Source organism: Gadus chalcogrammus, chromosome 6, assembly GCF_026213295.1.
Source record: "Gadus chalcogrammus isolate NIFS_2021 chromosome 6, NIFS_Gcha_1.0, whole genome shotgun sequence".
NCBI lineage: Eukaryota > Metazoa > Chordata > Actinopteri > Gadiformes > Gadidae > Gadus > Gadus chalcogrammus.
This window is the reverse complement of record NC_079417.1, coordinates 18,599,511-18,611,598: the sequence shown is the minus strand read 5'-3', so window position 1 is coordinate 18,611,598 and position 12,088 is coordinate 18,599,511. Positions and strand designations below refer to the sequence as shown.

General features: G+C 43.2%; 2 protein-coding genes across 2 annotated transcripts in view; both read right to left on the bottom strand.

The window, feature by feature from the left end:
- The window catches only part of LOC130383916 (GTPase-activating protein and VPS9 domain-containing protein 1-like), a 33,695-nt gene extending 28,613 nt beyond the window's left edge, over nucleotides 1-5,082 (bottom strand). The window contains 2 exon segments of the mRNA XM_056591827.1: nucleotides 195-413; nucleotides 4,957-5,082. Of these exon segments, the coding sequence (XP_056447802.1) occupies nucleotides 195-379 (185 nt within the window). The 5' untranslated portion in view covers nucleotides 380-413; nucleotides 4,957-5,082.
- A 1,314-nt stretch (nucleotides 5,083-6,396) lies between these two features.
- The window catches only part of LOC130384611 (apical junction component 1 homolog), a 6,611-nt gene continuing 919 nt past the window's right edge, over nucleotides 6,397-12,088 (bottom strand). Inside the window, exon 2 of the mRNA XM_056592888.1 lies at nucleotides 6,397-10,866. Within this exon, the coding sequence (XP_056448863.1) occupies nucleotides 7,596-10,814 (3,219 nt within the window). The 5' untranslated portion in view covers nucleotides 10,815-10,866 and the 3' untranslated portion in view covers nucleotides 6,397-7,595. The remainder of the gene's footprint in view (nucleotides 10,867-12,088) is intronic.

The following is a 12,088-nucleotide window of genomic DNA, read 5'->3' as shown; positions in this document are numbered from 1 at the left end:
TTTGTAATTAATTATGAACTAGTTAATCTTTATTTAATCAATTCAAATAATATCCCACCATGATCAATTCTTTACCATTTAAACAAAGACTCCATTGAATCAACTTTAGTTCTCAATAAGTTGATGACCCTCTTAAATGTATCTTCCTGCCCCGTGGATCCCCCTCTGTTAGTGAGGGAGGAAGTGAAGCCCACCTGGTGAGGATGAGGCGGTCCAGGTTGATCCTCTGCTGCTTGGCGATCCATGCAGCGCGGTACAGCCGCTCTGCCGTTTTCAGCACGTCCCCATTCAGCCGCTGGATCAGCTGCTTCTCAGAGGCCACGTACAGCCGCTCCTGCTTAAGGTGGTGGGCCAGCGTGTGGATGTCTGGCTTCACCATCTTCCCAGGCTCAGGTGGGCACAGAGGCTAGGAGCTGGAGCCAGGGAGGGACGGAGGAAGTTGGTTAGATGAGTCATGTGGAAGGCTAGGGGGAACAGCAGTAACAAAGAGGAAAATAATCTCTTGTAGCAAGAAGCAAAAGCACTACGAGGTTCAGAAATAAGATAGCAGTTTAAATTAAAAAAAATTAAAAAAATCTTGGTGTCAATAGTAGAAGAAAAGTTTTTCTTTAATAGTCTATAGGGATGTTACGGTTACGGTAAACCCCGATAAAAATGTGGTCAATAACAATTACCGTTTTCATTTCAATATTATATTCAATATATTCAAAATTATCTCGGTGGATAACCGCACCCCTGGTGTCGAAACCGTGTGCTTAAATACTTCCCAGGGCTTCATCCAAGTCTCCTGAAGTTGCCGCGCAGGCGCACTGTGTAGCCTACATAATGTTTTTAATTTTCTTGAATTTGGAATCATGGCGGAAGGAGATGACAGCGTTCAAGACATCCATCAGGGATGTGCATTTCTGGCAAAAATACTATTCAATATTCGCTGAGAAGTATTTGAATAATATTCGAAAATCTGTCAATCAAGAACCCCCCACACTTTGTATGAAAAGTGTGGATTTGTATGAAATCAATGTTTATTTCAACAACTGCGCCATCAACATTCAACATCAAAATTATTTCAACGTGGGCTTAGGCAGATAGGCCTACAGGCACCGAAAACAGATCGCTATTTATTTTACTGAACACAGCCGGCATGACGGTGAACTAGACATCGTCTATAGCATTATGGAAACTATGGCCAAAAAAATTACTTCACACGGTGTTTCTTTTTACAATTTATTTTTTACCAGCATTCGTAGTGTTGATCAGCAGAGAAATAGTCTGCCAAAGACGTTGACGTCGTTTAGCAACCGAGGACGCTGGGGTTGTTACCCGACTACTTGCGGATTGATATGACAGAAGAAAAAAAATCCATTTTCCTTGACAGCGGTCATTATATGCCAAGTTGTGAAGGCCCATGCAAGTGAACGGAGCGTTCAACAGCATTGAGAAGAGCCGTGTAATAAATAACGATGGTCATATTCATTATTCGATTTTCTACGTGACTCTGACTATTCGACGATCGTTGCCCATCCCTCTGAGGACTAAGTCTGAAGTATGGGCATATTTTGGGTATTATAAGAATGCAGAGGGACAGTTGATTGAAGACAGTTATCCTGTCTGCAGAACGTGCAAGAAAAAAGTTTCTGCTAAAGGCAGCAATACGTTCAATGTCATGACTCATCTCCGTTTACTTGTACAGTGTTCATGCTTACAGTTTTACATTTTAATAAAAGAAAATAAGTATATCATGAGACAATTAGTGTTTCTTTAATTTGGTTACATATTGTTCTTTATGTCTTGAATGTTTGGATTAAACCTGCACTACTGTAAATGTTACTAACAAATAAGCTGTTTACATGCTTAACCCTTGCTCCTTTGATGTAAAAAGTTGCACTTTTGATAATATAATATATGAATAAACATACACTTTTTTTAACTATTTCAGTTTGCGTAGGCCTATCAATGCTTTCTGAACATATTGAACACACTCTTAAAAAAAACTGCGATAATACCGAAAACTGGGATAATTTTGGTCACAATAACCGGCGTGAGGTTAAATTTTCATAACGTTACATCCCTAATAGACTATAGGTGGCTCACGGGGTAGAACGTCACACATAGGCTCAGTCCTGAATGCAGCGACCCGAGTACGCCGTGGTCATATGCTGCATGTCCTCCCCTTTATCCCCCTTACCTTCCTCTATATCTCACTGTATAATAGAGCATAAAAATGCTAAAATAAATCTTTAAATAGACTATAGTACTATTTAAGTTTAAGAATTCACGGGGGCAAACAGGAAAATGTCTAGTTCACTGTTCAAGATTCCTGGCAGATCCAGCTCACACTTACAACATACAGAAAACTGTAGACTCAGCATGCTTTAGTGGCCACTCTGACATGTCAACAATGCCAAAGGCTCCGTTCCTAAAGCATCTTTTCAACCAAGCTAAGGGTGTCTTTGAACACGCTAGAATATGCAAATCACGTTCTTTCTTTAACAAAACAGACACAGCAATGACATAAAACCAGATTGAACGCATGAAATTTCAATGATTCCCCAGAGAATGAGAAACAAAAAAGGACTCTTTGTGGTTGGCTGCTATGCAAGACCAGCAAACTAGACCGAGGAGTTGGGCAGACAAGTGCTCTGCAAGCACAGCATCACAGTTGATATGCATGAGAAATGGAATAGGTCTTTACAGATTTGATACATGCGTGTTTAATGGATTGTGTATCAAGCTTACATTAAAGATGAGAATGTTTGTACAACAGTCGTGTATAGATGCTCAACCGTCTACAATCAGCGGCTGTTCCATATCCAATCAATAAATTGACGGACAGACATATAAAGGACGTTTTGGTGTCCAAAACCTTTCAGGTGCCTCCTAAAAAAGGCAATCTTGTTGTGTTGTCAGACAGAGAGTCTATCCCAGGAGGACTATTAGAGGAACTCTAAAGCAGAAGAGAAAATAAGCTAGACCAAACCTTGGCATGGAAAAGTCGTGGTGATAGCCTGTCTCTAACACAGGTCAGAATACAGAAATTAGATAATACAAAACAAATCACAGCCCAGATTAGACCGCAAGGACAAATCGGACCAATGGTATATGCTGAAGAGAAAACATTCACAATTTTAATGTGACGTATGGAAACTATTTCATTATTTAGTTCTGTTTTACTTTTATCCTAACTACTTTTCAGTGCAGGTCAGAGGGTTGGGCAAGTATGCTTGCTTACTGGTACATTTAGGATAGTGGGGCTAAGTACCTCCTGGTTGCGAGTCAAACACCCAAGTCACTCCGTTAAACTACTCCCTATCATCATGAAACAGCATCTGCCAGCATACTGCACACAACATAATAAAATATGGATGTTAATGGACTCTGACATAAGAAGGGAATATAAGGGGTCTTTCAAGGATAGAGAAATTCCCATCTAGCATTATTTAAAGCTAATGCTGCACTGAATGCAGTGATTCTACTATGTTATCAGCAGGTTGAAATAAACAGCTGTCTCAAATGATTGTAGGAGTTTAACTATACATCAACGCTTGTCGTAGGACTGTATGATTGAATCCATGAACTTGGCTATTTACTAAAACCAATGCAAACACTAAATATTGAATTCCCCCTACGGAATTGTTGTCTTAGTAATGGAAGGATTTTTTTGACGATGTTTAAATTTTCTTTGTCAATCTAGAAAAAGTCAATACAAAACAGAGTTTAGAAATTAGAATAGCTTAATATCGCTGCCAATATTCGTAGAAGCCTGGAGTTTATTATGCAACCAGTATGTGGGCGGATTGCCTCACTGGGATGGCCACGGCCAGGACGTTGTTTTAAAGTAGTGAGGCTTGCGATATGTTTTGGGGGGCCTTAGACTGGTCTTGGTTAACACAACTGGTAACATGGGGCTAAATCGTAATCCCCTCTGATGTTATCTTGTGGAAGACATTGTTTTCAGCTGTTAATCTGACCAGAGTCATAAATGTAACACATTGTGAAACAAAAGTCACCTATGAATAAAAACACAACAATTGATGCTTCTCAGTTTCTGAATTCATCCTCACACACAGCAGGATAATCAGCTAAAGGGAGGGCACTAAGATGGACCACAAAACGCAACAAAGTCTATTTAAAGAATAAAAGAAAGAGTAGTTAGTAAAATTACTTAGTCATTCATGGTCTCTAGAAGATTCAGAGCCTAAAACAAAGTCCAGGATTATAAAATAAAGAAATAGGACCCACAGCCAACACTAGGTGTTTGTACCATGTTGGAGAGCAGGGCTGAACAACACAATCAGAGGTCCACCATGTTGTCACTGACAGCAGCTTAATACCGACTCCACGATGAGAGTGTAAACAGACCTACTTGTAGAACTGCTCACTAATCTTGTAGAAATAAAGATTTCAACAACTTACTGAGGAAACGACAAGTTACTGCTCGTATCCTGACATTAAATTTATCCAATGTCAACAACACGAAGACACCAAAACAATCTGCGTATTTTCTCTCATTTTCTGCTCTGAGTACCTTTTTCCAAATGTCTTAATTCAAGATGCCATTTCGAGTTTGGTCCCTTAAAGGAGAGGAAGGTGAACACAACGTCAGCTGAACTCGTCTTTAGCTTCGAGCTAACGCGGAGCTTGCAGCCATTCTGGAGGATATCAGATCAAACCGCACAACAGACCCAACGCCCTGCAACTGGATGTGGATCTGGGACTCGGAAAGACCCGGGAACACGGTGAGGACTGAGGTGGAGGGACTCGATCCGTGTAGTGGCTCACCTGAAACAAACCATGCTAACCTGAAAACCACCAGGCTAACCTGAATCAAGCCGAGGCTCGCTAACAGACGCTAGCCAAAACAAGACGCGATAGCTCCACTAGCTTAGCTCCGTGAGCCCGCGGTTCATTAACAAAATCATCCTCCCTGAATGTTAACCCTCGGATTCAGCCCCATACCTGGTTCGTTAAGGTGTGGTAGGACCCCGCGATGTATCCACAGAGCGCTGTTTACTCGGTCCCGGAGGAGTTATCAGGCCAACCGACTGGAACTCTGGCTGTCATCCGCTGTCATCATCACGAGGAGACCTGCGCAACGCGCATGCGCATGGACCATATACCCCGCTGAGGACTCTGCTTTTTGGTGGTTGTAGGTCTTTCTCAAAGAGTGACATAGAGGGCCCAGTTTTTACTATCAAGTACAGATTGTGCAATGCATTTAGTTCAAGAAAATGTGACTGTGTTAAATGTTTGTCTATGGTGTTTTTTTCATTGATAAGACATGACATTTAGAGACCCACATGTTGGATGAAAAGAGTCATCACTAGTGAGACATGTCTGTATTGAGAATGTGTTTATGTATATGTGATTCACATACCTGCAAGCGGACAAGGCCTCATTTAGATTGATCTTGCCAAGTTGATTGGTCAGTGGCCAGGCAACCTGCCATGCCCTGAAATTATCCATAAGGAATTATGATGAATAAAAAAACATTAATTCATATTTTGTTAGATGCGTGACTCACCATTTGCATTAATTTAGTATAAGTATAGTCTACCAAGAGAATTTCTCATATGGTCACCATCGCTTTTCATGTAATGAAGTTATAAAAATAAAATACACAATAGGAACACCTCGACTTTGCTTGATTTTACCATAGTTCTCTTCCTACTCCACCAGACCAGATATGTGGTGCTTGAGACACTGGGGAAAGTAAAGGGTGTTTAACCAGTTGCATAGACCTGTTCAATTAAATGACAGGTCTGGATCATACATCTGGCGTTTGCATTGATTTACACAACTAAATCCTGAAGCTTTGTGATACCGTTGAACCAAAATTCCTCATGAGCAATAGCGCCATTTAACCACTAGGCTATGCTCAAACTCCATGCAAGAAATCCGATTGATTTTTATAAGAGCGACATACACACGTTTGTATTACAAAATAATTAAACGAATGACTTAATCATGCAGACAAAGCTGACTATACTATGATTCATTTAAGTGTTATAACAGATAATATAAGTTATAGCCTATGTTCACTACTAATAGTCATTCAAATGGAATGTATTATATTGAATACATTTTTATGTAGCCTACTCAATCTAATGCATGAATATTGCAATATACCCTAGTATTATTGCCTATAACTATCGGGGAGTGGGACACTGGGTTTTCAGAATCCTTTTATGAAAGAGAGAAAGGGAACCTTTTATTTGAATGCATATTTAAAGTATCATCGATGAATGAAATGTGTTGTTAAGACCAGCATTTTCCTATGTTAGAAAACAGAGAGCAGAGAAACACACACTGATGACAAGTCTCTGAATTCCATTTATTTGTATTATTATTATATATATATATATATGGGTTATAAACATCACAAAATAGAGGGGGAGGTTTTGCACATAGATACATATTGAAGAAAAATAGCAACCGTAAATTCAAGCGTAACCATGGAAATAATCACAATATCAATCTTGGTTAAGGGAACTGCAGTTACATTAGAAACATTCATATTCTATGATTTACATTTTAGTGCAAACAAAGTTGTTGAAGCTCCTCGCTTTGAGGAATTTCTCAATGTCTTTAATAAAATAGCATTTTTCCTAGCATGTGATTATGTTGCTCTGATAAGGTTTTCCTATTCGTATTGCATATGGTTTATAACTTTGTTATAACGCAATGATAAGGTATCCTGTTCAAACATTTCAAAATATAATATAGATACTTTGTTTCCAAGGATCAAATGAAAATATACTATGAACTTAATTATTTCAATATTAGCTTTACTGATATTAAAATACCTGAATATAAATAACATGCTTTGAGCAAATAATTATCCAATGGCCGATCATTACCTAAGCCAAGAGCAGTCAGGATCTAAGAGATAGCTGATACATTGCTTTGTGTCAATAAAAATAAATTTGACTAAAGGCCACTTTCAAACTAAGTGAGATACACAAAAATGACATCAATTCTGGTCATGTGATCAAAGGTGTCAACCAAAACTGTGTAAGAAATAAATTGGCTGGTCTTCTCGCGTCTTCCTTTTTTCTATTAAACAAAAAAACTAAAATAGCAATAAGATAAATCAAAACTTACACAAATATATTTTGGAGATAATATCTAAATTGCCTATTACTGAACAGTTGCAATAGTACAGCCACTGTAACAAGGTACAATTATACGTTTTGGATACACCATTTGATAGAGAGAAAACAAAAGACAGTGACTGTAGTAATGTAAGATGTGCCGTGCCTCATTTAGCTTATACATAATGTGTGCTTCATACAATAGCGCCCAAGACACCGAATATACATGTTTAGATCTCTGAACGCCTCAATATCAGATCTAAAATATATCAGTCGACATGCAAGCTAAAAACTCTTTTCCCGTGCTACAGGTTCAAAACAAAGCAAATGCAGCATGTGGTGTCAAGTGTTTGAATTTGTGTTTCTCCGGTTGTTTTCGTGGAGAAACAAGGAGACATCTGGTCTATAACCCTCAAAACTATTGGAAATATCCACAGTATGTACACAAAGTGAATCTGACATCTTTAGCATACTTCATAGCATCATATAAAGTATAGCATTAAGCTATATAATATCATCTAGAAGATTGGGGCTTCCCACCCAGTCTAGGGTCCTGGGCTCGGAGGCCGCCATGATCATACACATAAATTGTCTTCCTGTCCTCTTATCGATGGGATAGATTGTGGTGGGGGTGAACCTCTGGTTTCTCTCCACAAACTCACAGAGCTGGGTGTAGATCTTGGGATACTCGTGGCGGAGGAACACTCCTCTGGTTCTGAGCTGACGCTGGATGTTGACAAAGCACACCTCTCTTGCCTTCCTCCCCCCCTCCCCCTCCTGATCAATGTCAGGTGTGCCGGGGGGAGGGGTGAGAATGAGGGTCTCCATCTCGCTGTCCTTTTTGAATAGCTTTTTCTCCGGACTGGAGGAGGCCAAGGACACCTTTGCATATTTACGAACTGTGGGAGCTTGGACCCTGGGGGACGGTACTTTGGGCGAGAGTTCACCCACGGCTATCGAAACGTTCAGAAGGAAACATTCATTGGGGTCATATTCGTTGCCCGAGTGCTGCAGTTCCTTGCAGTACTCTCCGAGGTTGTCCTTGAAGCCATCCAGCTCCCTGAGGGAAAGATACGTCGGGGACATGAGAAGACACTCCAGCCCAACTTTGAGGAAGTTGTCAGCCGTCCCTGGATTGGCGAAGCCCAGGAAGAGGACTCCGCGGCCGCGAGAAAGGTAGCCCGCCTTTGCGAGGCGGGAAAAGGCTTTATGGATCTCGGCACTCTCTCTGCAGAACTTCAGCGTGTGTCGACACATGCTGCTGATGCGGCCGTACAAACAGTTCCCTTTATGAGACTCCCAATCGTCCCGGCGGCAGTTCCGGGAGCAGTAAAACGTGTAGCAGCTGTGGCAGGATTTAAAGTACAGGCACGCGTTGAACAGAGTCTCTATCCGCTTGCAGTTCCTGTTTGAGCAGACCATCGTATCATTGTCGTCGTCTGTGCTGTGGTCTGGAGAACATCCGTCCGCACTCCTCTGTAAGCCATCACAGCCGCTGTCCGGGTCTTTCACCGTGTCAGGGCTGGATTTACTGGACGGGAGCTGCATGTTAAGGAATCCTAGGTTCTGAAGACCGGAAGATTCCCTGTCTTTTTCGTCATCTTCACTGATCAATTGTTTGAGCTGGTCCAGAAGTCCTTCGCTTGACTTACCACTGCCGGGGGGTTTGTAGTCTACAACAAGGTCGGCTAACAGCTCGTCCAATTGTTCAAGACTCTGTTGAAGGGAGAAATTATTGGGTTTAAAGTCTTTGGCGATGTCTGGTGTGGGAGAATTCCCTTCTAGATGACTTTCTCTTCTGGACAAAGCATGTACCTTCTCGTGGTCCGATTCCCAGCTCACTGAGTGAACGTCTCGCAGCTTCCTGTTGCCCCCCCGTATGTCATTGTCTGTGATGGTGATCTCCGGAGTGACAAACCAGAGCCCACTCTTTGAGTTCTTCCAAGGATTGCTGGAACCCCGATCCAAAGAGTTTTCCGAGAGGGAAAGGGCAGCATAGCGCTTAGGGGAGCTGGACAGGTTAAGGATTACTGGCTGAGCCGTGACACCGGACGGGGCCTTATGCCTTCCCTGGTAGAACAAGTTCTCATAGCTGCGTCCACGGGGCACTGACTGCTCCCGGCTTCTTTCATAGCGTGGGTTCAGAAGGTTGTCCCAGGACTTGGAGTGATTTTTCACTTCAACACCGAGCCTAGTCGGCTCCATGCAACCGTTTGCGAACCAGGGTTCTTGCCTTACTGTCGGTGGTGTATGCATGAAGGACTGGTTGGAGTAGGAAGATATACTGGAGCGATACACGTCGTCGGAATAAGACTGGGGGATCCGCACCGGCCGTCGGCCCTCTGTGTAGTATGGCCTCGCTGGGACGTATTGTTCAGCCGGGGGGCTAAACGGTTTTGAATAAATAACCCTGGAGCCGTTTAGGTTATACGGACTCCTGGGATCCTCCTCGTGGTAATGTCTGGATAGGGGTGTTTGGGAGAAGTAGGATCCCGCCTCACTGGTGGAGTAGGGTCTGCCATAGACTGTCTGCATGGGCTCCCTGAGAGCAGGATGCTCTGTGTAATAGGGCCTGACTGGAAGGGTGTGCGCCAGACGAGTCCTCGGATCGTACTGACTGGTCATAGTGCTGCCGTGGCTGGTAAGACTCACTTGGTCGTCCTGAAAGTATGGTCTCCCATACGGATGAACCGGGTATCTGACAGGGTCCTCTGTGTAGAAAAATTTTGTGGGTATGTTAGGGTTGGAGTATGCTCGTTGCTCTCTACTTAGGTATGGTATCGTCGGGGACGGCATTCTGTGCGGGTCTAGATGCTGGTATGAGATGGGGGAAACACTGGTGGTAAAAGGGTGGAACCCTGGTCGGAAGTCTTGACTGTAACACTCGCTAGGAGTGGGCGTTGGCGAGGAGGCAAACTGGCGGGGTACATACAAGCCTCTGCTACTGCTGGAGTGGGAGTACCTCTGATAGGGTTGTTCAGGTCTCACACTGGGAACCTGCCAGGCGGTGTGCTGGAGGACAGCCGCGTCCGGCTTAATGTCCACGCGGCACCTGACATGGGGAGCAATGGCTGGTTTATCCGGTTTCTGCTCCTCAAAACAGTCCGAGACGTAGAGGGGAGAGTGAGGCTGCAACTTAATGGGGTGGACGTCATTCAAATAGGCCCGGTTGGAAGAGTAGGACTCGCGGTGAGAATCGACCGTCCTCACCGGATCCGACACGGCGCGGGGAATGTCCCTCCTCTTCCTGCTTCCCGGCGGGGACACCGAGATGGGCACTGGCTTGAGGGTGGGCTTCAAGCGAGGGGCACTTTTAGACCGAGTCTTCTTCTTGGAACCGGACCAGGTGGGGGGGCTTGGGGCGTCGTGGCTGACGTGCTGCTGGACCTGTCGGGCGTTGAACAGGTCGGGGGACGAGAAGCGGAGGTGCCCCGGTTGGTCGAGGCTGTTCCACATGGCATCCTTGGCCGGCGTCTGGTGCTGTCCTGCCGTCGTGTACGGATACTCCATGGAGGAAGAGACGCACTTTGGGTCATCAAGGGACTCGATAAAGTCAAAGCTGCGGCAGTGCCTTTTGTTAATGATTTCCGGTTTGTCAATCATTTGTAGGTCACATTGCTGGGGGGACCGGAGAGAAATGGAGCGCCCAGTGATGGGGTTGGAGGGTATGATGTCCTGATATAGAGTGGATACCAGTATATCAGGTGGGTGTGTCCGTGTCATCCTTGAGAACCTCCCCTAGGCTTCATGCAGTGTGATTCAAGATCAACACAGCCTGTGAAAAGAGGGAAATAGGTTAGCTGTCATATTTATAAACCAAAGTTAGAGGAAAGCAATAATGTAAAGTGATCTGTGGTGATCTTGACACATTGTCGTAACATATGTACCTTGGAGGCTCATTGGAGGCTCAATTATATTTTTCTAAATACTATAGAGATAAGTGGATCAAAAATCTAGATTTATTCAATTAAAGACTATCCACTCTTGTACAAGATTCAATCCATAACAGTTAAAGCTGCAACTTAATATATTAAAATCATTAGTCCATGAATACTGTTATGTCAGTTGCTAGAAATATTTGTACAGATTGTTGAAAAGGTTTGAACACAAAATGTTCTAACCACTGATTCCAAATATGTCAAGATTGTAGTCGTTGCCTAATTTATCACATAATAGAATCCTCACAAACACTAAATTACACACACACACACACACACATTTTTAAATCACACACACGACACAATCACATAAACACAATCATCAATCACACACACACACAGACACACACAGACACACACACACACACACACACACACACAAACACACACACACACACACACACACACACACACACTATCATCAATCATCCAACCACACACAAACACAGACACTCAGACACACACACACACACACACACACACACACACACACACACACACACACACACACACACACACACAAATTTGAACATGCATGCTACCACCATAACACCCACACACACAACCATCAAGCAGACAATCATGCAACAACAACACACACATACACTTGAACGCCTCCACCACCAACAGGACACACATTAAACCTTCTTGGCTCTCGCTCAGGAGCTAACCCTGAGTTACCATCTGCTCATCTGAATGAGGAAAACTGACCATGTCCCTGACATGCACCCCCACACACCCCCACACACACACACACACACACACACACACACACACACACACACACACACACACACACACACACACACACACACACACACACACACACACACACACACACACACACACACACACACACAAACCCTCAACAGACACATTCCCAACCATTCGCAATGTAATTTGTGGTAATGTTGCTGTTGCTGATATTAATGTTCAGGGTTCTTATTTTTGTATACGTTCATGCTTATTACAATCTGGTTCATGAGGTTGGATAGGCCACTCATCCTGCTCTTCCTTAGGCCAACTAATAGTTTTCCATATCTCATGATAAAGGCCCTA